Source organism: Ornithorhynchus anatinus, chromosome 19, assembly GCF_004115215.2.
Source record: "Ornithorhynchus anatinus isolate Pmale09 chromosome 19, mOrnAna1.pri.v4, whole genome shotgun sequence".
Taxonomy (NCBI): Eukaryota; Metazoa; Chordata; class Mammalia; order Monotremata; family Ornithorhynchidae; genus Ornithorhynchus; species Ornithorhynchus anatinus.
The window spans coordinates 6,941,229-6,963,850 of record NC_041746.1 but is presented as its reverse complement, the minus strand read 5'-3'; the positions used below and the strand labels follow the sequence as shown (position 1 = coordinate 6,963,850).

The 22,622-nt window shown below is 41.5% G+C and overlaps 1 protein-coding gene across 1 annotated transcript; it reads left to right on the top strand.

Annotated features, from left to right (window-relative positions):
* Positions 1-54: 54 nt before the first annotated feature.
* On the top strand, positions 55-22,113 carry BROX (BRO1 domain and CAAX motif containing). The gene is made up of 13 exons (XM_029047337.2): positions 55-164; positions 7,251-7,388; positions 8,401-8,507; positions 8,937-9,033; positions 10,407-10,502; positions 10,689-10,761; positions 12,086-12,191; positions 12,674-12,763; positions 13,411-13,496; positions 14,800-14,881; positions 16,913-17,063; positions 18,625-18,784; positions 19,889-22,113. Exons 2-13 carry the CDS (start codon positions 7,288-7,290, stop codon positions 19,973-19,975), a joined length of 1,236 nt encoding a protein of 411 aa, XP_028903170.1. The 5' UTR covers positions 55-164; positions 7,251-7,287; the 3' UTR covers positions 19,976-22,113.
* The last annotated feature ends 509 nt before the right edge of the window (positions 22,114-22,622 follow it).

Genomic DNA, 22,622 nt, shown 5'->3' with positions numbered 1-22,622 from the left:
TTGCGTCAGGACCGGCCCGGCCCGGCCCAGCCCGGCCCGGCCCCTCCCCGGGCCCGCCGCGGCCATTGTGGGCCGCTGTCTCCTGCGGACCCGGCGGCCCGGACAGCGGACGACCCGGGGATCGGAGTCCCTGCCCCAGCCCCGGCCCCGGCCCGGTGGACAGGGTGAGGAAGGGGAGGAGGAGGAGGAGGGAGCGGAGCGTTGTGCTGCTACAGGTTCAGAGCCACTTCCGCCTCCAAACCGTCAGGCCCGAGGGCCGCAAGGACCGTCCACCCCCCGACTCCCTTTCTTCCCCCTTCTCAACCCCCCTTCCCCCCCCCCCCGACCCTCCTTTCCTAATCTCCCTTTTCCCCCAGAGATCTGCATCCCGCCTCTCCCTTCCCGGGTTGCCGCCCAGCTCCCCGAGCAGGCCGAGTGTCTTTTGTTCTCGGCCCTTCTCCCCCTCGTCCCTCGCTGCGCGGGACCCGGACCGAACTCATCCTAATAATGATGTGTTTACTACGCGCGAAGCACCGTGCTAAGCGCTGGGGTGGAAACAGGGAAGTCGGGTCGGACGCGGTCCCCGTCGCACTTGGGGCTCTGTCATCCCACCCTTCTCCCTACTCAGTCATTCACTCGTCTTTATGGAGCGCTTAGTGTGTGCAGAGCACTGTACTAAGCGCTTGGAACTACAGATGGAGGAAAAATCCCTGGCCACACTGGGCTTATAATGTTGGTATTTCTTAAGCGCTTACTACGTGCCAAGCACTGTTGTAAGCGCTTGGGAAGTACAGATGGAGGAAAAATCCCTGCCCACACTGGGTTTATAATGTTGGTATTTCTTAAGCGCTTACTACGTGCCAAGCACTGTTCTAAGCGTTTGGAAACTACAGATGGAGAAAAATCCCTGCCCACATTGGGCTTATAATGTTGGTATTTCTTAAGCTCTTACTATGTGCCAAGCACTGTTCTAAGAGCTTGGGAAGTACAGATGGAGAAAAATTCCTGCCCACATGGGCTTATAATGTTATTTCTTAAACGCTTACTACATGCCAAGCACTGTTCTAAGCTCTTGGGAAGTATAGATGGAAAAAAATCCCTGCCCACACTGGGCTTTAAATGTTGGTATTTCTTAAGCGCTTACTACGTGCCAAGCACTGTTCTAAGCGCTTGGGAACTACAGATGGAGAAAAATCCCTGCCCACACTGGGCTTATAATTTTGGTATTTTTTAAGCGCTTACTACGTGCCAAGCCCAGTTCTAAGCCCTGGGGGGAGATCCAGCGTAATCAGGTTGTCTCCCGTGGGCTCACAGTCTTCATCCCCATTTTACAGATGAGGGTCACTGACGCGCAGAGAATAATGATGGTATTTGTTAAGCGCACTCCATGCCAAGCACTGTTCTAAGCGCTGGGGGGATACAAGGTGATCAGGTTGTCCCACGTGGGGCTCACAGGTTTCATCCCCATTTTACAGATGAGTACACTGAGGCACCGAGAAGTCGTGACTTGCCCAGAGTCACACAGCTGACAAGCGGCGGAGCGGGGATTAGAACCCACGACCTCTGACTCCCCAGCCCGGGCTCTTTTCCACTGAGCCACGCTGCTTCTCAGAGAAGTGAAGTAATAATAATAATGATAATGTTGGTATTTGTTAAGCACTTACTATGTGCAGAGCACTGTTCTAAGTGCTGGGGTTGATACAGAGTAATCAGGTTGTCCCACGTGAGGCTCACAGTTAATCCCCATTTGACAGATGAAGTAATAATAATAATGTTGGTATTTGTTAAGTGATTACTATGTGCAGAGCACTGTTCTAAGCGCTGGGGTTGATACAGAGTAATCAGGTTGTCCCACGTGAGGTTCACAGTTAATCCCCCTTTGACAGATGAAGTAATAATAATAACGTTGGTATTTGTTCAGCGCTTACTATGTGCAGAGCACTGTTCTAAGCGCTGGGGGAGATACAGGGTAATCAGGTTGTCCCACTTGAGGCTCACAGTCTTAATCCCCATTTGACAGATGAGGGAACTGAGGCCCAGTGAAGTGACTTGCCCACAGTCACACAGCTGCCAAGTGGCAGAGTCTGGATTCGAACCCATGACCTCTGCCTCCCCAGCCCGGGCTCTTTCCACTGAGCCACGCTGCCTCTCTAAGTGACTTGCCCAAGGTGACACAAGCAGACAAGTGGCGGGGCCGGGATTAGAAGTTTATGGTTAGAGAAGCAGCGTGGCTCAGTGGAAAGAGCCCGGGTTTGGGAGTCATAGGTCATGGGTTCGAATCCCGGCTCTGCCTCTTGTCAGCTGTGTGACTGTGGGCAAGTCACTTCACTTCTCTGGGCCTCAATTCCCTCATCTGTAAAATGGGTATTAAGATTGTGAGCCTCACATGGGACCACCTGATTACCCTGTATCACTCCTGCGCTTAGAACACTGCTCTGCACGTAGTAAGCGTTTAAGAAATACCAACATTATTATTTAGAAGATGGGGGGGGGCGTCTAGAACTTCCCCCCTCCCCAAACTCGGCCGGTCCCCGCCTAGCAGCGAGCGATGCTCTCGGCCCATCCCAGCCTGGCTCTGGGAGCGGTCGATGTTATCGGCTTTCGATGAGAATGACTTTCCCTCCCCACTCCTTCCTGGGTCCGGAGGGGGAGAGGGGGCGCGTGCGACTCCGCCCTCATCACGCAGGCGCCAACAGGGCGGGGCCGGAAGTAGGTCATGTAGCCAACCGGAAGTCGGTCGTGTGGCCAACCGGAAGTGGCTGCTCAGGTAGGTGCTTTAAGGGGGAGGGGGAAAGGCCACTGGGGGTCGTGGAGGGTCTGGGCGGGGATGGTCCCTATCTAATAATGTTGCTATTTGTTAAGCGCTTACTATGTGCCGAGCACTGTTCTAAGCGCTGGGGTAGACACAGGGGAATCAGGTTGTCCCACGTGGGGCTCACAGTCTTAATCCCCATTTTCCAGATGAGGGAACTGAGGCACCGAGAAGTGAAGTGACTTGCCCAAAGTCACACAGCTGACAAGTGGCCGAGCCGGGATTCGAACCCATGACCTCTGACTCCAAAGCCCAGGCACTTTCCACTGAGCCACGCTGCTTCCTATCTGTTGCCGAAATGTTCATTCCAAGCGCTTAGTACAGCGCTTAATATAAATCAATAGTAATGTTGGTATTTGTTAAACGCTTACTAGGTGCAGAACACTGTTGTAAGCGCTGGGGTAGATAACTGTGAGCCTCACCTGGGACCACCTGATTACCCTGTATCTACCCCAGTGCTTAGAACAGTCCTCTGCACTTAGTAAGCGCTTAACAAATACCAATATTATTACTACCCTGTATCTACCCCAGCGCTTAGAACAGTGCTCTGCACCTAGTAAGCGCTTAATATGAATGAATGAATAGTAATGTTGGTATTTAAGCGCTTACTAGGTGCAGAGCACTGTTGTAAGCGTTGGGCTAGATAACTGTGAGCCTCACGTGGGACCACCTGATTACCCTATATCTACCCCAGTGCTTAGAACAGTGCTCTGCACCTGGTAAGTGCTTAAATACCAACATTATTATTACCGTGTATCTACCCCAGCGCTTAGAACAGTGCTCTGCACCTAGTAAGCACTTAACAAATACCAACATTATTATTATTATCCGGGGTCATCAGGTTGTTCCACGTGGGGCTCACAGTTAATCCCCATTTGACAGATGAGGTCACTGAGGCCCAGACAAGTGAAGTGACTTGCCCGAAGTCACACAGGTGACAAGTGGCGGAATGGGGATTAGAACGGGATTGTCTCTATTTGTTGCTGAATTGTACTCACCAATGTTCTGCACACAGCACTCAATAAATCAGATCGAATGTAGAGAAGCAGTGTGGCTCAGTGGAAAGAACCCGGGCTTGAGAGTCAGAGGTCATGGGTTTGAATCCTGACTCCGCCGCTTGCCAGCTGTGTGACTGTGGGCAAGTCACTTAACTTCTCTGTGCCTCAGTTACCTCATCTGTAAAATGCGAATTAAAACTGTGAGCCCCTCGAGGGGGCAATCTGATCAGCTTGTATCTCCCCAGCGCTTAGAACAGTGCTTTGCACATAGGAAGTGTTTAACCAATACCACCATTATTATGACACACGGAGATGAGCACCTACAAATTAATCAAATGTATTTATTGAGCGCTTATTGTTTGCAGAGAACTGTACTACTAATAAAAGTAACAGTAATAAGTGCTGGGGAGAGTATGGTATAATAGAGTTGGGAGGCACATGCCCTGCCCAAAAGTAGCTTATAGTCTAGAGAGGGAGATGGACATTAATATAAATAAGTACTATAGTAAATTCATAAGTGCTGTGGGGGTGAGGTTGGACTGTGAGCTCATTTTGAGCAGGGATTGTCACTCTTATTGCTGTAGCGTACTTTCCCAAGCGCTTAAGACAGTGCTGTGCACACAGTAAGTGCTTAATAAATGCGATTGAGTGAATGAATTAATAAAGGGTGCACATCCAAGTTCAAGGGCAGCGCAGAAGGGAGTGGGAGAAGAAGAAATGAGGGCCTAGGCTCCTGTTTGAAAAGCGTCTCCCTCCCTCCCCATCGGGAGACTCTGACCATCTCCACTCCCTTATCCCCATCTGAAAAGTCTCTGGGGTTCCTTGGAAGGCTTTGGGCCACTCTGGGAGGCTGCCCATCTGTCCCACCAGTTGGCATTGGTAGGGAACTTGCAGATCTTTTTTTCTTCCTTCCCTGCCACCTCAGGTGGGAGAGCCTGCGGTATTTATCCTTTTAGATGGATAGTTATTTGTGAAAAGTGGAACTCCATCCAAATAGGAAGTAGTCCTCACAACTTATTTCCCAGAATTGCCCTTTAGGCATTGTCAGGCAAATGCATTTAGAGAATCACTAGAATGATTTTATTGTCTGCATGTTGGTTAAATATGGCATGAGGAGAAAAGCATACGATTCACAAATTGCAAAATAAGATTTCCCAAAATGGTTAATGTTGGCAGAGTGGCACTTCCACCCTGTTTTCAGGGGATATTTTTCAAAGTATTGATTGGACCAATGATTACGTTAATAATGCTTCTGTTCAAAGGCAAAATTGTTTTGTTGGTTGACATCAATTCCTTGAATTTGTTCTAGGAAGTAAATCCCAATTCATTAAGTGTTTCAAATTTCTTGAAACTGGTCTTGTCTTCAACAAGTCAAATACACTGTAGGATTTGCCCACCACTTCCAAACATTTTTTCTTTATGTACTACCCTATTAAGTATCTAAGAGGAAAAATGTTTTGAAGGAATGTGCATTACATTTTTTCATGAGCAGTGATACATTTTTTTGAAAGATACTAGGTTAACTCCAGAGAGAGAATCTTCTTAGTTAAACACAGAAGAAAAGAAGATGTGAGAGTAATGTTATTCCATTTGTTATGGACGAGATAGGCGAGACTGAGGTACAATGAGTAGACCAAGGATGCAAGTAGATAAAATTATCGGTCACATTCGTGATGCCCGAAAATCAAAGCTAAGCGGCTAGAAACAAACTAAAATGAAAACATAGTTTATATTGATCTTCATTAGTTTTCCTTTACTTTGGTTTCTGAAATCTGGCTTAAATCTTTCAATCATTCCTGTTAATCGTTGTCTTTCTATGCATGGCTTAAAGAGTGCTACTCATACTATTAATGGTATTAGTAAAAACTAGAAAAAAACTACGTTGGCAAAACATTTTATTGTAAGTTAAATTGAAGTAAACATGTGAATGAGTCATGGACATTGGAATTTTTTCTGTTCACTACTTCCTGGAATCAGGCATTTCCTCCTGCCTTCAAGACATCTCTCCTTGGATGCCCTGCTGTCACCTCAAATTTAACGTGTCCAAAACAGAACTTATCTTCCCACTCAAACCCTGTCCTCCCCGTGACTTTCCAGCACTGTAGACAGCACCATCATCTTTCCTGTCTCACAGATCCGGAACCTTGGCGTTATCCTTGACTCTCTCTCTCATTCAACACGTACATTGAACACACAAATCCTGTCCCGTTTAACCTTCACAACATGGCTAAAATCTGCTCTTTCCTCCCCATCCAAGCTGCAATCACATTAATCCAATCATTTATCCTACGGCCTCTTGATTAACAGCCTCCTTCACTGCCTCCTGTCTCTCCTCTCTTCATTCTGCTGCCCAGATCATTTTTCTACAAAAATGTTCAGGCCATGTTTTCCTACTCCTCAGGAACCTCTAGTGGTTGCCCATCCACCTCCACATCAAACAGAAACTCCTACCATCGATTTACCGTCAGTCACCTTGCTCCCTCCTACGTCACCTCGCTGCTCTCCCTGCTTTGCTGCAACTGCTTCAGTGTAACTGCTCCTTGCAGCCTTACGTACTTCCTTGCATGCAGAGTCTGTTGGAGACATTTGTCTCCCCAATCAACTCTCCGGGCTATAGGGAACCAGGACAAGCTTTTGATTCAAAGCTTGGGTTAAAGAGTGGGACTACGGCTTTTGGACTCAGTGAGTGGGTTAAGGAGTGGGACTAGTTAAAAAAAAAAACTACCTCCAACCTTCCCTGATTTAGATTGTGCTCGTGAGGCTTTGGTTCCAGAGGCTTGCAAGTACCAAGTGGCCAATTTGTCAATAAATAAGTGGTCCTGCTCATGTAGCAAGGGTCAGAGTCCCCAAAAGCCCAGCCTCTTAAAATTGGCAACTCAGAGACAGTGTGGTCTAGGGGAATAGAGCATGGGCCTGAGAGTCAGAAAGCCCTGGGTTTTAATACCGGCTCTGCCACTTGTCTGCAGTGTAACCTTGGCCAATTCATTTAACTTCTGTGGGCCTCCGTTACTTCATCTGTAAAAGGGGGATTAAGACTGTGAGCCCCATGTGGGACAGGGACTTTGTCTCACCTGATTAACTTGTACCTACCCTAGTGTTTAGTACAGTGCCTGGCACATAGTAAGCACTTAACAAATACCATTCAAAACCCCCGAAAACTCCAGGCTTCGTTCCCTTGCCTCTACAATCAGGTCTGGCCAACCCTTCATTCATACTTCCCTGGAGACTCCAGGGGGTAGGGGAAACTACCAGCAACTGCTTCAGCCAGGTGCTCGGTGCTCTGTGGGCTCTTTACTCTAAATTGACGAAACCGAGAGATCGTAGAAATGGAGAAAACAATAATGTAGATTTTTCTGGATCATTTTCATTTGGATAAACAAAATATATTTCAAGATTCACCATTTTTTTTAGAAAACATTTGAACTCTTCATAGCTCTCATTTTTTCCCCTCTTGTTTGAAGTTCCCAAAATAGGTTTGAAGAAAACGAGTGGGGGAAAATGACCCACTGGTTTCATCGGAACCCACTGAAGGCCACTGCACCGGTCTCATTTAACTACTATGGAGTAGCTTCAAGCCCTGCTGCTGCAAAGATTTGCAAGTAAGTTTCCATAGGGATACACGTTGGCAGGTGTTTTATAAGCATTTAATAGAATTGTATTATTTTGAGTTCTTCTCTTGGAAAATCACTATTGTGGCTATATCCCAGTTTTCAGTTTAGCAGTGCTATTAAAAATGCTGTCATGGACACAAATGGTATTTTTTTTAATGTCCCCTTTGTAGATGTGCTATATTCCCCTTTCTGGAGGATGTTATACAGAAACAAATTCCATGAATACTTTAAATTTAGTAGCCAGCTAAAAAAATCAAAATCTGCTGTAAATTTCTAAAATCCCAACTTTAGAATGCAAAGCTTCTTTGTCAGATAAAGTTATTTAAATGGAAAGTGAATATTTAGTGCAAATTTAATACTTGCAATTATATCTTAAGGAATTTAATTTCTTTTTCTGGGAAGCAGCTTGGCACAGTGGATAGTGCCCCGGCCTGGGAGTCAGAAGGTCATGGGTTCTAATCCCAACTCCGCCACTCACCTGCTTTGGCGAGTTACTTCACTTCTCTGGGCTTCAGTTACTTCATCTGTAAAATGGGGATTGAGACTGTGAGCCCCATGTGGGGCAGGGACTGTGTCCAACCTGATTTGCTTGTATCCACCCTAACGCTTAGTACAGTGCCTGGCATGTAGTAAGCGCTTAACAAATACCACAATTATTATTAGATTTAATGAAGCAGATTCTTTTGTTCTGTTACAGAAAATGTTTATAATTATGCTTTTAATTCAGTGCTGAATTAAAGCACTGGGCTAAGAGCTGGGTTAGATTCAGATAATCAGTTCAAACACAGTCTATGAGCCACATGAGGATCCCGGTGTAAGAGATGGGGCGATAGCATGTTTGGATCATGTTTGTTTGGGACAAATAGAGCAGCTCTCCCCTTTCCACTGAATATGCCAGTGTACTGAAATTTGAAAACATGCTAAGTGACCCTTTTACCATAGATTTCATTTTTCAACAGTTATTCAGCACTTCTCATTTTTATTTCTATTCCTTTTTAAGTGATCTCAGATCATCTAGGACACGGCTGCTTGAACTTTTTGTTGATTCAACCTGTAATTCAGAAATGATGAAGAATGCAACAGATTCGTATTTTTCACTTTTACAAGGTGAGCCTCTTCTACTATTCTGATCTGTGAAGAATCGTTTTTCCATCTGGTAAAGGCTAATATTTCAATAGCCTTTTTGCTGAAATGCAAGAATAAGAATTCCTACAATTCCAGCAATCCAAGTCTTGTACTCTTTTAAAATCAGTTTTGCAGTTCACTTTGAAAATTTGGTGGGGCGTAGAGTGATGATGATGATGGTATTTGTTAAGCGCTTACTATCTCAGACATTACCTTGACACTTAATATGCGCTTGATGTAAATTGCAGATAGCTGTGAAATTGTGCCTCAGATTTTGTGGAATTTAGCAGCTGAGGATACTGCTTATCCCCTTGTGTGTACTCTAAAATTTAGCTTGTATTTGTTTAACTCTAAATTGGTACAGAATATGGATAAATATTTGCACATAAATAAGGATTGCTTCCTTTCCAGGCTTCATAAATTCATTGGATGAGTCTACTCAAGAAAGCAAGTTAAGATATATTCAAAACTTTAAGTGGACTGATACATTACAAGGACATGTTCCAAGGTATGAGGTCTTATATGTGTGCTTTTACTTTGCACATATACTTTACTCTGGTTCTATTAGTGAATTAGATGGAGGTTGCCAAATGAAAGTTTCCCATCGAGGTAGAACATGATATGCTCCTGAACGAAGTAGTTGTTGCTGGGGCCAGATAAGGTAGGCAGGCTATAGCATGAGTTTTCCTCACTGAAGGGTTCTTCAAGAACTTAACCCCCACACGTTAAAGTTTTACTTTCAGGCATCACTCAAGAATTATTTTTTTGTTTCTCTCAACTCCTTTTTTGCTTTCCCTTTGTATTGGAAGTTTTTCTGATTTATCCTGTTGCATTTTCTCATGATTGCAGATGAGAATGTTTTGTTTATCTTGAACTTGATTATACGTCTAACACTTTGCTACAGCACTTTTGTTTTTCTGTTTTGCTTTGTGGTTTGTTTTTTAACATTCCAGCCTTGCTGGGTGGATTTCTCTTGTGTAATCGAGGTCTTCCCTATAAAGGTCACCTAGTGTAGATGTCTTTGTTTTCTGTTTGTTTCTTTTATTGATTTGTTTTTAGGTGGCCTTCATTTCCCTAGGTTGGGAATTATACTTCTTTTATGGTCTTGCTCCTCAGGATTTGCTACGTTATCTCCGGCACCCTCTCTCTCCCTCTGTCCTTGTTTCTTTTTTTTCCTCTCTCTTTCTTTTAAAATTTTCTCTTACCTTGTGTTTCTTCGCTCACTTTTGTTTTTTGCCACTGTTTTTCCAGTCCTCTACTTTCATAATTGTAAATGAGCCATGCATGTACAATGATGCATATACAATGATTGTGAGACTGGTGGGAAATGGTTGATAGTGACGGGAATTCTAGAAGGCAATGTCTGGCTCCCCGACTAAATTTTAAGCTCTTTGAGGGCAGGAATTGTCTCTACTAAGGTGTTGTCCTCTTCCAATCACTTGTTCTGCACACTGAAGGACTCAGTAAATAGTATTGATTGACACCAATGTGATAATGTTAGAGTTATTTATTAAGGTTTCAGGGGAGTGATAAATATATAATATTGCAATGGATTACTTCATATCAATCAGCAGCATTTTTCATAGTGAAAAAAGTTTAATGTCACAGAGAATGAGATTACTTTATTTCAGAGACACTGATATTATTTGCACCATCAAATTGTAACCGTGGATTTTGTTATCTAAGTACACCTGAAGAATTGTGAATTCAGGTTCTGTGGTGTACCGTGTTGGTAAACTTGTTTGTTATGATGAACAGTGACACTGAAGGTAGAATCCAGTGCCTTAAACTACGATTGGGATGAGGACCAGGCTTGGATTAGATTATCTGTTCAAAATAAATCTTCAGGAATTTTGCTAATTAACATGTTCTTATTTTTAGTGCCCAGCAAGATGCTGTTTTTGAATTGATTTCCATGGGTTTTAATGTAGCATTATGGTATACCAAATATGCATCACGATTGGCTGGAAAAGAAAAGTAAGTATATTGTGGTGAAGTTGTGTGTTTAAAGTAAAATGCCAGTGCCAGTCATGCACTTTCAAGTTTCCTAAGCACTTGGGTATACAGCAGATAACCTGTAATTATAGATCATTATGGTTATTGAGCATGCAGTTAACTGTGTCAGTATAAAGAATGTTTCCTAATTTAGTTATTGTCTTGTAGCATAACAGAAGATGAAGCAAAAGAAGTTCATAGAAGCCTGAAAACTGCAGCTGGAATTTTTAAACATTTAAAGGTATGAAAATATATTGGTTTCCATACACATTAGATTTCAAATGGATGAGCAATTTGGAAATAATCTTTACAATTGGCAAAAAGTGAAATGTTTATATTGGGCTGTTTTGAGATGCTCTAGTTGCAGATGTTATATAATTATATACATATTCTGCCAGAAGGTATGTGCTTTCACTCTCCATTTTTGGGTAGAGTGTCAAAATACGGACACTTTCTTTTGACAATGTGTGTCCTTTTGAATACCGCACAGTGTGAATTTGTGCGCTTGCATGTAGCAGTGAGTACTCCAACAGGAGTTTTCCTTATTGTGGGTTTCTGCAAGAACACGTCTCCTGCATTATAGCAGAATGGGGTATACATAAAAATGATGAAATACCCAGTCCCTCTAGACTGTGGCCAGGGAACATGTCTACCAACTCTAACAAATTTTACTCTCCCAAGCGATTAGTATATTAGTCTGCATGCAGTAAGTGCTTAATAAATACCATTGATTGCTTGTTACTTCTAAAAGGCAAGGGTTGCCTCTCATATAATCCCATTTTAAGGAAAATTTACGCTGTAGCGAAGGTGGCCACTGATGGACTTTGCAATACCAGATAAGGAGCTACAGGTGACTTCACTTGTCACATTGGACACACAGTGTAACTTGGCGACATAACCTGCCATTTTGTGGAAGTACACTGATTTTTGTACTATCTTAGAGCTTTTGCCCAGGGGGACTCCTGATCTTCTCATTGCTCCAGAGCCTTTGCAGTCCCCTCCCAGGCATGTATGAACTCAGGTATTGCATTCAAGCTGTGGGACTTAGTGAAAGTGCCAGGGAAAAGGGATGCTAGGGGCTGAAAATAAACCTGGCAGGAAAGCGTCCAGTATCATACACATAATAGATGAACTGAAAAGCAGACTTTCCAAAATAAAACTAGACTGGCTACCCTAGCCATAGTATGACTTTCAGTTCCACATATACTGTGCACAAGCTATTTCTTGCAAGGCTGTATTATGAGTGGCCCAGCCTTTTCCCCAGGAATCTTGACTTCTTATATCTCCTTAATATAACCTCAAAAAATAACCATAAGTAATTGGAGTGTAGATAAAGATAATAGTAAGCACCTAACAAGTACACATGGGGCTCACACTCTTAACCCCCATTTTACAGATGGGGTAACTGAGGCCCAGAGAAGTAAAGTGACTTGTCTAAGGTCACACAGCAGACGTGGTATATCTGGGATTAGAACCCAGGTCCTTCTGACTCCTAAGCCCAGGCTCTATCCTCTAAGCCACACTGCTTTTCACACCTAACACCTGATTCTTTTGGTCTCTCTTAGGAAAACCAGATCCCCAAACTCATTACACCTGCAGAAAAGGGAAGAGATTTAGAGGCTCGACTGATTGATGCCTACATCATCCAGTGCCAAGCTGAAGCTCAAGAAGGTATCACTATTGCAAAAGTTTCACAGTACAAGGTTATGGACTTCATTTCCTTAATAGTCTAAAGATAGCTAGGGGCAAAGGGCTAGTTCAAGGATAGACATAATTAATCTGATTGATTTCTTAGCACTGGTTTGTCCTCATTAAGATTCCAAAGAACTGAACATTTTCTGGTGTGTTGTTTTACAGGAATTCTAAGTACATAGCAGGGGATTTCTTTTCTTTTCTAAGAAAATTAGCTAGATAATTTTTGTGTAAATTCACAATTTTAAGGAAAGTGCACCTGCTTAGCATTCCTCATCAATGTGTGCATTTTCCATGATTTAAACATTTGAAATTTCAGCTATTCTTTGGCAAATTTTTAAAACCAACAGTGATCGATTAAAGAGCATTTCTCCTTTTACCATAGTAATTGTGGCCAAAAGGGATTCAGGGAAAGTCTGTAGTTAAGAAAATTGACCTTATTCCTTTTTTTTTAACCATAGTAACAATTGCTCGAGCAATAGAACTGAAGCACAATTCTGGCCTAATTGCTGCGTTAGCCTACGAAACCTCAAATTTCTATCAAAGAGCTGGTAAGTTAATGATTCCTTTGTTTTATATATCCCTTCACCCCTAGATTTCTTCAGCCTTTTCCTCCATCTTCCCTTGGTCGATTAGAAGCTTTGGGCAAGTTACTCTCAGTAACTTAATGTGCTCATCTGTAAAATGGTAGTAATCGTGCCCACCCCAAATTTACTTCTTTTCATTAACCTGATGAAAATTAAAGTCTTAGTACAGAAATTGATTTTCCTCAAAGAGGATAACTTTTTATATGTGATAGCTGTTTGCATTTAGTGTTGTTATTAATGATAGGGATCAAAAAGAAGGCACTAAATTCTTATCCCAGAGTGAATTTATAATAGAAAAATCCAGCCCAGAGGACTGGGTTGATATGATCAAGATTGACCCATAATTTGTTTTATGTTTTAAAATAGATTCTGTTATTAGCCTGTTAAGTGAATGAGCACTAGCGTTACTAAACAAAACAGATTGGACATGCCTCCTGGCTGTTTCACCTTCTAAGTCATGGCAACAAGGGACTCAAGTCAAAGTTCATCTTGGCACTAAATTGATAGACCTAATAGACGATGCTCCATTTTGAACTCATAAAATTTCATATCCCAGCTAATATTTTGGATCGATGAAAAAAGTTATTTTTGGCTTTCTGGTGTAATTTTAGATCACACTTTATCTAGTTTGGAGCCTATGTACACTGCTAAATGGAGGAAATACCTTCACTTGAAGATGTGTTTCTACACTGCTTATGTGAGTATTAAATTTTACAATTGTACACTCTTAAACTGTCTCTCCATACTGGTCAACGTAAAGTAAAGAAGTACAGAAATAACTGTGGTATTTGTTAAGCTCTTACTGTATGTCAAGCACTGTACTAAGTGCTGGGGAAGTTACAAGATAAATACCTCTGTGGGGCTCACAATCTAAGTAGGAGGCAGCATGGGCCCCCATTTTTCAGATGAGGGAACGGAGGCACAGAGAAATGAATTGACATGCCCAAGGCCACACAGCACACAGTGGTCAGAGCTAGGATTAGAACCCAGGTCCTCTGACTCCCAGGCCCATGCTCTGTCCACTAGACCATGCTGATTCTCTTCTGGAAAGGGATGGAGAGCAGCGCTAGAAGGAACTCTTAATACGTTATTATTAGGCACAGCCCTTTGCCTCCATCAGGTCTTCATCTGACAAGTGAAAGTAACAGTGTCGATTTGAGTACTTATGTGCCGAGCACTGTACTAAGCAGTGGGCTGAATACAAAATAAATTAATTCAGACATGGTCCTTATCCCACAGAGGCTTCCAGTGTCAATGTGGAAGGACAGACGGTTAGGCAAGAGAAATAAATCATAGGTAAGGGGTAGACAGTAAGAGGACTTAGAAAACAAGAATCAAAAGCAAAGGGAATAGAAAGATAAATGGAAAACTATAAACAGCCTTGAGAGGGGCAGTCCTTGTGATCGGTGCTGTGTGGAAAGTATTTAAAACATGATGACTCACTAAATCTCCAGGTCAGTAGTCAGGAGTCGGTAGTGTGGCCCTTTGGCTGTCCCATTGTGGCTGATGGCGGGGCAGCCAGGGCCCTCCTGCCCCAGAATCCTGCACTTTTCTGTCGGAAGGTACAGCCCCGGTTGTTCACAGATACAGAGCCGCAAGGGCTGAAGCTTTCAATAGAAGCACTCGCGGTCACTGCGGGAGAGTGACTCTAGGTCATTGTACCACAAGCTGCAGCAGAGCAGCCTGGGAGTCTTCCAGCCCATTCCTAGCAGTGTCTGCACCTCTTGGATCTCTTCTCACATTGAATGCTTGCTTTTAGAGATTTTGGCTGTTTGAACTCAAGGGCCTGGTCATGGGATATTTTCATTTTGGGAGTTAAATCAGTGGGGGAAAAAAGCCTTCTGTAAAGAGCATTGAGAGGACGATATCAGAATTCCACATAATGGACAAAAGCGTTTATTCATCTCTCACATGTGAAGTGATTATGAAGATAAAGTAGAAATGCCATTTATTGAACATCCTCTGGACAAAGTATAAAATAGTGTTTCTTTCTCTACTAGGCATACTGCTATCACGGTCAGACTTTATTGGCAAGTGATAAATGTGGTGAAGCGATCAGGTCTCTTCAGGAATCAGAAAAATGTAAGTATGGTTGCCCAAACATTACCAGCTGAGACAACTTTAGGCTTCAAAAGAAAGATGAACAAGTATATTCTATCATGTGTGATTGTTGAAAAAAGCTAATGCAACCCTGAAACAGTGAGTTTCAGTCACAGAATCTGAATTCTTGTTTCAGTTTCTATTATGAACTAATTATTACTCTTCCTAGCACTCATAATAATAATGAAGATAATTGTGGTATTTAAGGTCTTAACGTATATCAAGCACTGGGTTAGAGACAAGATAATCAGGTCCCACATGGGGCTCTGAGTGTAAGTAGGAGGGAGAATAGGTATTGAATCCCCATTTCGCAGATGAGGGAACTGAGGCATAGAGAAGTGAAGTGACTTGCCCAGGGTCATACAGCAGACAAAAGGCAGAGTTGGGATTAGAACTCCACTCCTCTGATTCCTAGGCCCATGCTCTTTCCACCAGGCTATGCTACTTCTCTGTGTATTCTCATGTATATATGTCTGCTCAGTATTAGTTTTTGACTGCTCAAATGATAAATACCTGTACATTTGTCTGCCCCAAACAAGGATGCAAACTGCTTGAGTCCAGGGAACATGTTAGTTATTCTATGCTTCCTAAGCATCCAGTACAGTGCTCTGCTCCAAATGGCACTTAGTAAATGCTATTACTATTAGTAGTGCTATTTCTATTAGCACAGTGCCAGTAAGACTTTGTTTTACTAACAGTGCTTTTCAGTCTTTTATCATTATAATATTTGATTATAATATATAATATTTAATCAACAAATTCATCAGTGATTGGATCTCTGTTTGATTTTTCCTGCATCTTGCAATTTTGTCACCCATATTACAGCAGTTTTAAATTTTAAAAATAAATATAAAGCACTGGGTTTCTAATAATAAATATCAGTAAAATAACTGTGCTTCATATAGAGCATCTGGCCTTTTGAAAAGGAAATAGAGCTGTGCCCGAAATTCACTCGGGATGCTTAGGGAGAGGATTTTAAATTGCTTAATGCACTTTTGAAGTCACGTTCACATTTGGAAATCAGTTTGAAATTTAGTGATCGAGAAAGATCTTAGCGGCCCAGGATTTTCACCAGCTGATTCTATGTAGTCCACCCCTCAAATAGCCAGTAAGGCAGAGACCATCTTGCACAGTCGGGGTGGCAGTAGAGACCTGCAGGACATGGGGGACAGCAGAAAGGCTTCCCTTCCTCTCCCGCCCACCGTTAGGGTGGACAGCAGCAAATGGAAATAGCAGTGAGAAGCAGTTCTCTTCTGCTACCCCCACTGATGGTGGTAACGCTTTGCTCTGAGGCTCAGCGGAAAAACTAACCTGGCACCTGGTAGAGTGCTGGGACTTCTTTGAGCACTTGAAAAACATCTGTTGATACTGGTGTTGACTCATTTAGCTGACCATTACATCACCTGAAAGCCATGAAAGGATTGGTTTATTTTACCTTTGCCTTCAAGCAGTTTTTGTGAAAGGAGTAGCAGGCTAAATAACACTTGTCCTTGGAATTGCTGTAAGCCATTTACTCTACGTTACCTCATTAATCCTCTTAGCATTCTTTGAGCTGTTCAGGGACAGGGATGAAGACTGAGTAGGGATGTGTTATGAAGTTTACAAAATCAGGAAGGCTGTGGAGAGGGTGAACACAGAATTGTTGTTCCCTAAATCCAGAAGTGTAGGCCTGGGATCCTAAGTCTGATTCAGTTTGGTACTTCTTGTGTTCTTACTGCAAAGAATACAGATGGAAGAAAACAAATGACTGTTGAGGAGATAAATGTATTTTTCTTATTTGGGTAGATGAGGCAAAAGAGAGAGGATTCGCATCACGCCCTGAAGGTCCTTAAACTTGAGCTCAGGCAGTCGTAGGAAGGAAGGAAATTCCAGAGCTTCTGATTTTGCTAAGTTATTATGAATACTCTTTTAGAGAGCATTTTTGTTGAGATTTAAAATTCTGAAGTTTAAGAGGAAGGGTTACGTTTGGAGTAACTGTTATTCTAAAAACTCACTTGTTCCTTTCCTGGCCAGTTTACACCAAGGCCGAAGCACTTTGTAAAGAGTACGGAGAAACCAAAGGGCCTGGAACCACAGCCAAACCTTCAGGTCACCTGTTCTTTAGGAAACTTGGAAGCCTGGTGAAGAACACCCTTGAAAAATGTCAGAGAGAAAATGGATTTATGTGAGTGTCCAGACACATTAACTTGTTTAGAGTTTCTTTCTCAACTCTCATTTTTTCAGTATATCCGAAAGTGAAGGGGACTGGCATTTTCCTCATTCTGCTCATTGTGTGCAGGGAATATTTGTATTTATTGTTATACTGTACTCTCCCAAGCACTTAGAACAGTGCTCTGCACACATTAAGCACTGAGTAAATACGATCGAATGAATGAACGCTCCAGCATACATTGTGCAAGCCTCGAAAATCCCAACTAAGGCATACAGTACAGCAGGGTCTGGGAATCCTCTTCTCATCTGGTAGTTATTGTTGAGCTGCTTCTCAGGAAGGCAAGAAACCTGGGGAACCCAAAAAGTAAAGGAAGAGCAGCAGGAGCGAGTAGGAATAGAAATTAGCCAAGTAGTATCATCATGTCGGGGGCAGTGAATGCCCCCAAGTAGGTGTTTGGGAGGACTTGCCCCGAGGAGTGTGTATGGTGGGTATGGCAAGGAGGGAAATGTGTACGTTTATGTCATTGACTGGAGCGGTGGTTTGGGAGATGCCCTTTGACCCCATCTTCCTAAGTCTCTGCCAAAGCCAGTTTATCCTTCTGGTTGTGCTTTGTAGTTTTAATATACCTTTATTGTCTCTCCCATTTTTCCCTCTAAAATGGAGCCAAGTTTTAATTTGTCAGTCTTTTGAAAACCACCCATTTTATCCTACTCTTGATAGCTAACAACTTTTTGTCCCTTACCTACATGGCTCTTCATTTTGAGTACTTGCTCTCTTTCATCTACTCACCTACTTTCTCTTTCACATCCCAAGGAAAACCCCCTTCATGTCCCAAAGAAAAACCCAAAAGTTATCCCAAGATTTTAGGTTGACTAGTGGGTTCAGTTTCGATTTAAGATTTTAATAAAACCCATGGATCCCTGTCACTGACTCCCAGTTTGAGTCTTTAACTGGCTTCCCTCTGATTTCCTCACTGAAAAGTGAGGACCATTTTACCCACTCCATCCCTGGAGTTGTGTGAGGCTTAATTACAGACTTTTAAAGTGCAACTGCTCCTCATTCATTCATTCATTCAATAGTATTTATTGAGCACTTACTATGTGCAGAGCACTGTACTAAGCGCTTGGAATGTACAATTCGGCAACAGAAACAGTCCCTGCCCATTGACGGGCTTACAGTCTAATCCTCATCTAGGAATCATCTGGCCTTGATTGTTTTATTCTATTTTTTTCACTTGCAGTCTTATTTTAAAAAGTTACACCAGTGTTCCAATTCAGCAGGCACAGGAAGTGCTAAGAATTCACTTAAAAGGAGTAGAATACCCAGGGAGAGGAGAAATGTATTCAAAAACAGTGAACGGTTTATTTTGCTTAAATGTCCAACCCATTTGCTGTGGCACCTGAAGGTGAAATCTCAGCAACCTTCATCCCTTTATTATTTCTGATGCAGTTGACTCTTCTCTTTAAAACAATGGAATTTTTAAGTTGATATGCAAAAATGAAGAGGAGAAACTTGTGCCCATTAGAAAAGAGAAGTGTGGTATAAAAATTGATGATTAAATTTTCTTTTGCAGTTACTTTCAGAAGGTCCCAGCAGAGGCTCCTCAGCTGGAACTCAAAGCTAACTATGGACTTGTAGAACCTGTACCTTTCGAATTTCCTCCTGTAAATGCACACTGGACCCCAGAAACACTAGCTGCTTTCGATCTCACCAAAAGACCAAAGGATGATAGTGTATGAAATTGAATTTTTCTTATATTTTATTTCTTCTTTAATTTGACTTTTTCAAATGTAGGATTAGCAGTTTGGGGTTAATATTTAAATCACTCTCTTCTCTCATTTTCCAGGAAAATGCATCCATGAGGGTAGCAAATGTTAAAGTAGTTTTTTCAATATTTTGCAGATTAGATGAGTAATGCAGTTACTGGTACCCCCCTTCCCTCTCCCATATAAAGTAAAAAACTGCTTCTGTGCCTTATTATTCTTCACCCTTAAGCAAACTCTGTACTAAGTCTTTGCTTCCAATGGTCAGTGGCCTCCCAATTTTTAAAGTCAAAGCTAGGATGTAAAAAATACAGTGTGTTTGCTGCTCCCTAGCCATGTTCAACCTCTCCGTCGTGGTGCAAAATGCCCCTTCCCATTGACCTAGAAATGGGATTCTCACGGGGTCAACCAGGAGCGCACCCCACTTTAACCTCATTTTTCCTAGAAACCGCTGTTACTGTTCTACAAAACATCCAGCCCCGCAGGCCTCGTTCCCCAGGCGTGGTGTTTGCACTTTACTTTTGGAGCTTCCAGTATTCAGGCTGCAATATACCTGGGGCCTGCAGCTTCTGTGAGCCTCTTCTGCTACTGTATTCACCCGCCTCGAAGAGGGACTCTATCCTACGGTCCACAGGGGAATCGAAGAGGTTGAATGCACCTGCCATTTTCTTGATCTGAGGCTTAAAATTGGGAAGTGCAGCCTTAAACTTCTTCCAAGAGGTTTGCCTAAAATGCTATTTGGCATTGCTCCCACTGATTCATCCCCCCAGGAAGAGTGGGAATGGCAGTCAAGGCGAGATCAGGCAGCAGCAACATTTAACAGTTTTGCTTTTTTAATACCTCCTAAGTAGAATAGATATTTAATATTCTGACTCTAGACCATGATCATTTGGTGTCATCTTGTTTTTAATGGGTTATTGTGGAATTAACTGCTCCATCTTTGGAGAACATAAATAAGGAAAATAATCTAAAACACCAGTTAAACATTAGAAAGATGTAGGCTGATTATGCTCTGAGAAACTGTAGTCTCTGAACCCTCAGTCAGTTTTAACTGCCCTTGTTCTTTGCCTTTAGGCCAAGCCCAAACCAGAAGAAGAAGTGAAACCTGTGAAAGAACCAGATATCAAACATCAAAAGGACAGTGGGTGCCACATCTCCTAAGTCACTTGAAATACTTTTAATTCTTTCAAAGTGTGATTTGGAAACTCTGGGGCTTTAATTCCTAGCTCTTTTTCAGATTCCTCTGGAGACGAAAGAATCCTTCACTAATAACAGGAGTCTTTTGCAGACTGTTGATAACGAGTGGGAAAATTTAGGATTTCTTTAGAAAGGGAAAAAAAAACTTGTCTTACTCTTTTCTTGAGTTTAATCAGAATAACAGAGGAGGATTTAATGCCTTTATTGTGCCTCTAGGGTTTTTTGTTTGTTTCAAATCCAAGTCATTGTTCTAGGTTTCAGGTTAATATCTTTTTGTTGTTGTTGTTAAATAGTAATTCACAGATTTTATAGTTGGGTTTCTCATTGCCACCATTTTCCAGGGCTCTATCAAAAGCCCTCCTCTGAATTCATGTGTAAACTCTTAATTTGGTCATTGTTGGCACCGAAATTTGAGAATTGAACAACATTTAACTCAGAATCTGTATCAACTATTGACAAAAAACCAGGGAGCTGTCCTATTCTTCTATTTTATGATTTAGGTTTGTTGCACTCCATGCCCCAGTGGGAACAGTACTGACAAGGACAAGAGAGTGTAGGTGGCACTTCACAAACCACTAGTATGATATTCCTCTGGGCAGGGTCTCAATATTGAAGTTTCAGGAATGAGGCTCATCCAGTATATTGCTGAGTGGAAACTCCATCAGATTAAGCTATGCTTGCTTCAGAGTTGTGTTTTCATGCCAGGATTTTCAAGTCCTCTTAAATTGTAATCATCAGATGAACCATAGTATTACCTCCCTAATGCATTCCTACTTTGGACAGCCGCTAAGAGTCAGCTGTCTAATTTTCTTTGTAAATTGCTATATCATCACCTTTCGTGTTGCAGTTGTTAAGTGAAACTCTTCAGCTTTAGGACTTTTGTTTTTTGGACTGACCATCTTGCAAATATTTTGTCAAATTTAATGGGCTTTTTTGCTGAAATCCAAATTTGACTATCTTATGTATTTCCCAGTCTTGAAAAAATCATTTGCTTGACTGAAATGTAGTAAAGTCATTTATTAAATATTAATCACACATGTACCATTGACATTAACAATCAAGCACGACTCTAAAATTGACTACTCTCTGCATACATACCTTTCTTTGCTGTGCTGAACAAAATTCAGCCCAACTATTAAATATGTTTTGTCATCTCCTATCTGAATTATAGGTTTGAATATATCCATTGTTTTATGTAGCCCATCTTTGTTGAGATTATGGAACTAGTAATCTGGGCAAACTTCAGAAGTGATGGACGACTATAGCTAGAATATTCCCGTATAGAAAGTAGTCTCGACATAATTTTGACAAAAGTGAAGAGATTGCATGAAGATATTCTTAAAGGATAGCAACATAGGTTGTTTTTAGTGTTCGCTGCATCGAACATATAGTTTTAAAAATGTCAGAATATTTATAATGTCACATTATTTATGCTTTGTCATTTCTGTAATTATCTTTTATTAGACAGCACAGATAATGTCATGCTTACCAGAGCTTTGATTTCTATTTCATAATGACTATTCATATTAATAAGCTAGTAATAAACAAAATCATGATTCCTCCTAGAAAATTATTTAAAAGTCATATACATTTTAATTTTGTCACTTGTTCCATGCTGTAAATCTTATGAAATCAGTGTAGTTATTTAACTCCTTATTCTTTCTAGAAAATTGTTCAAAAGTCCACATTTTAATTTTATTATGTTCAGTGCTGTAGATTTCATGAAATACATTTAACTCCTATTTAATACTCTAACATATTTAATGCCCATTTCTGCCTTTGAATACTGTTTAGTTAGCTTCCGGCTTCCTATGCAGGTAGCATTTGGCCTGGACTGGATCTAAAGTTACTATTTAGCTTATCTGTTATGATGCAATAGCCTGTGCATATGATAAGCAAAAAAAATCACTGTACAACAGTGTGCAGAAAACTTTGCACTTTACAAACTTAATATTGTGTTTTCCATTGCTATGTAAAAGTGACTGTAAATATTCCTTCTTTTTTGTTCTGATTGCAGTAGGATACTAGTAAGTTTTAATAGGAAATACTTCATTTATTTTTCACTGTTTATGCATAAAATAAACTGATAATGTCACTTTGGATAAGCTTTTTCATTTCTTCTTTGTATGAAGAGGATTTGGTTTCTCACTCCGAGTCTACTGAACTCTTCGAAAGAGACAAAAAACTATTTTGCAGTGCAACAGAATGTGCCATTTCCTGATCTCCCCACCACACACACCCTGACAATAATTCTGGATAAAACTCTTTTCTTGGAGATAGAAGATAGTTGCTTGCCAGGTTTCAAAATGGATATGAGGTGAAAATATCCTTGAAGATGCATATTTATTCTAGATCATGAGTTCATAATGATAAATGGCTTTAGGTTGGGGAAATTTAGGCAAATGAGAGCTTAGAATGCATGAAAATTATATATATTAAATTGTTCTCTTGCCACAGACTACACTGCTTATATGCTGTAACTCATTACTTTACCAGAACAAAATTGTTGGTTTCTATAATTTTACAGCAGTGAAAACTTCAGAACCAGGTGTATAGTGAAATTGTCCAAAACCAAAAAGCTCTGACCAGAAAATATAAAGGGGAGAGTTAA

Excerpts from the sequence above, each read along its gene's own strand:
- BROX (XM_029047337.2), top strand. The coding sequence starts at position 7,288 with ATGACCCACTGGTTTCATCGGAACCCACTGAAGGCCACTGCACCGGTC. Across the intron at positions 9,034-10,406 it reads TTACAAGGACATGTTCCAAG|TGCCCAGCAAGATGCTGTTT; the intron begins GTATGAGGTCTT and ends TCTTATTTTTAG. Across the intron at positions 14,882-16,912 it reads TCTTCAGGAATCAGAAAAAT|TTTACACCAAGGCCGAAGCA; the intron begins GTAAGTATGGTT and ends TTTCCTGGCCAG.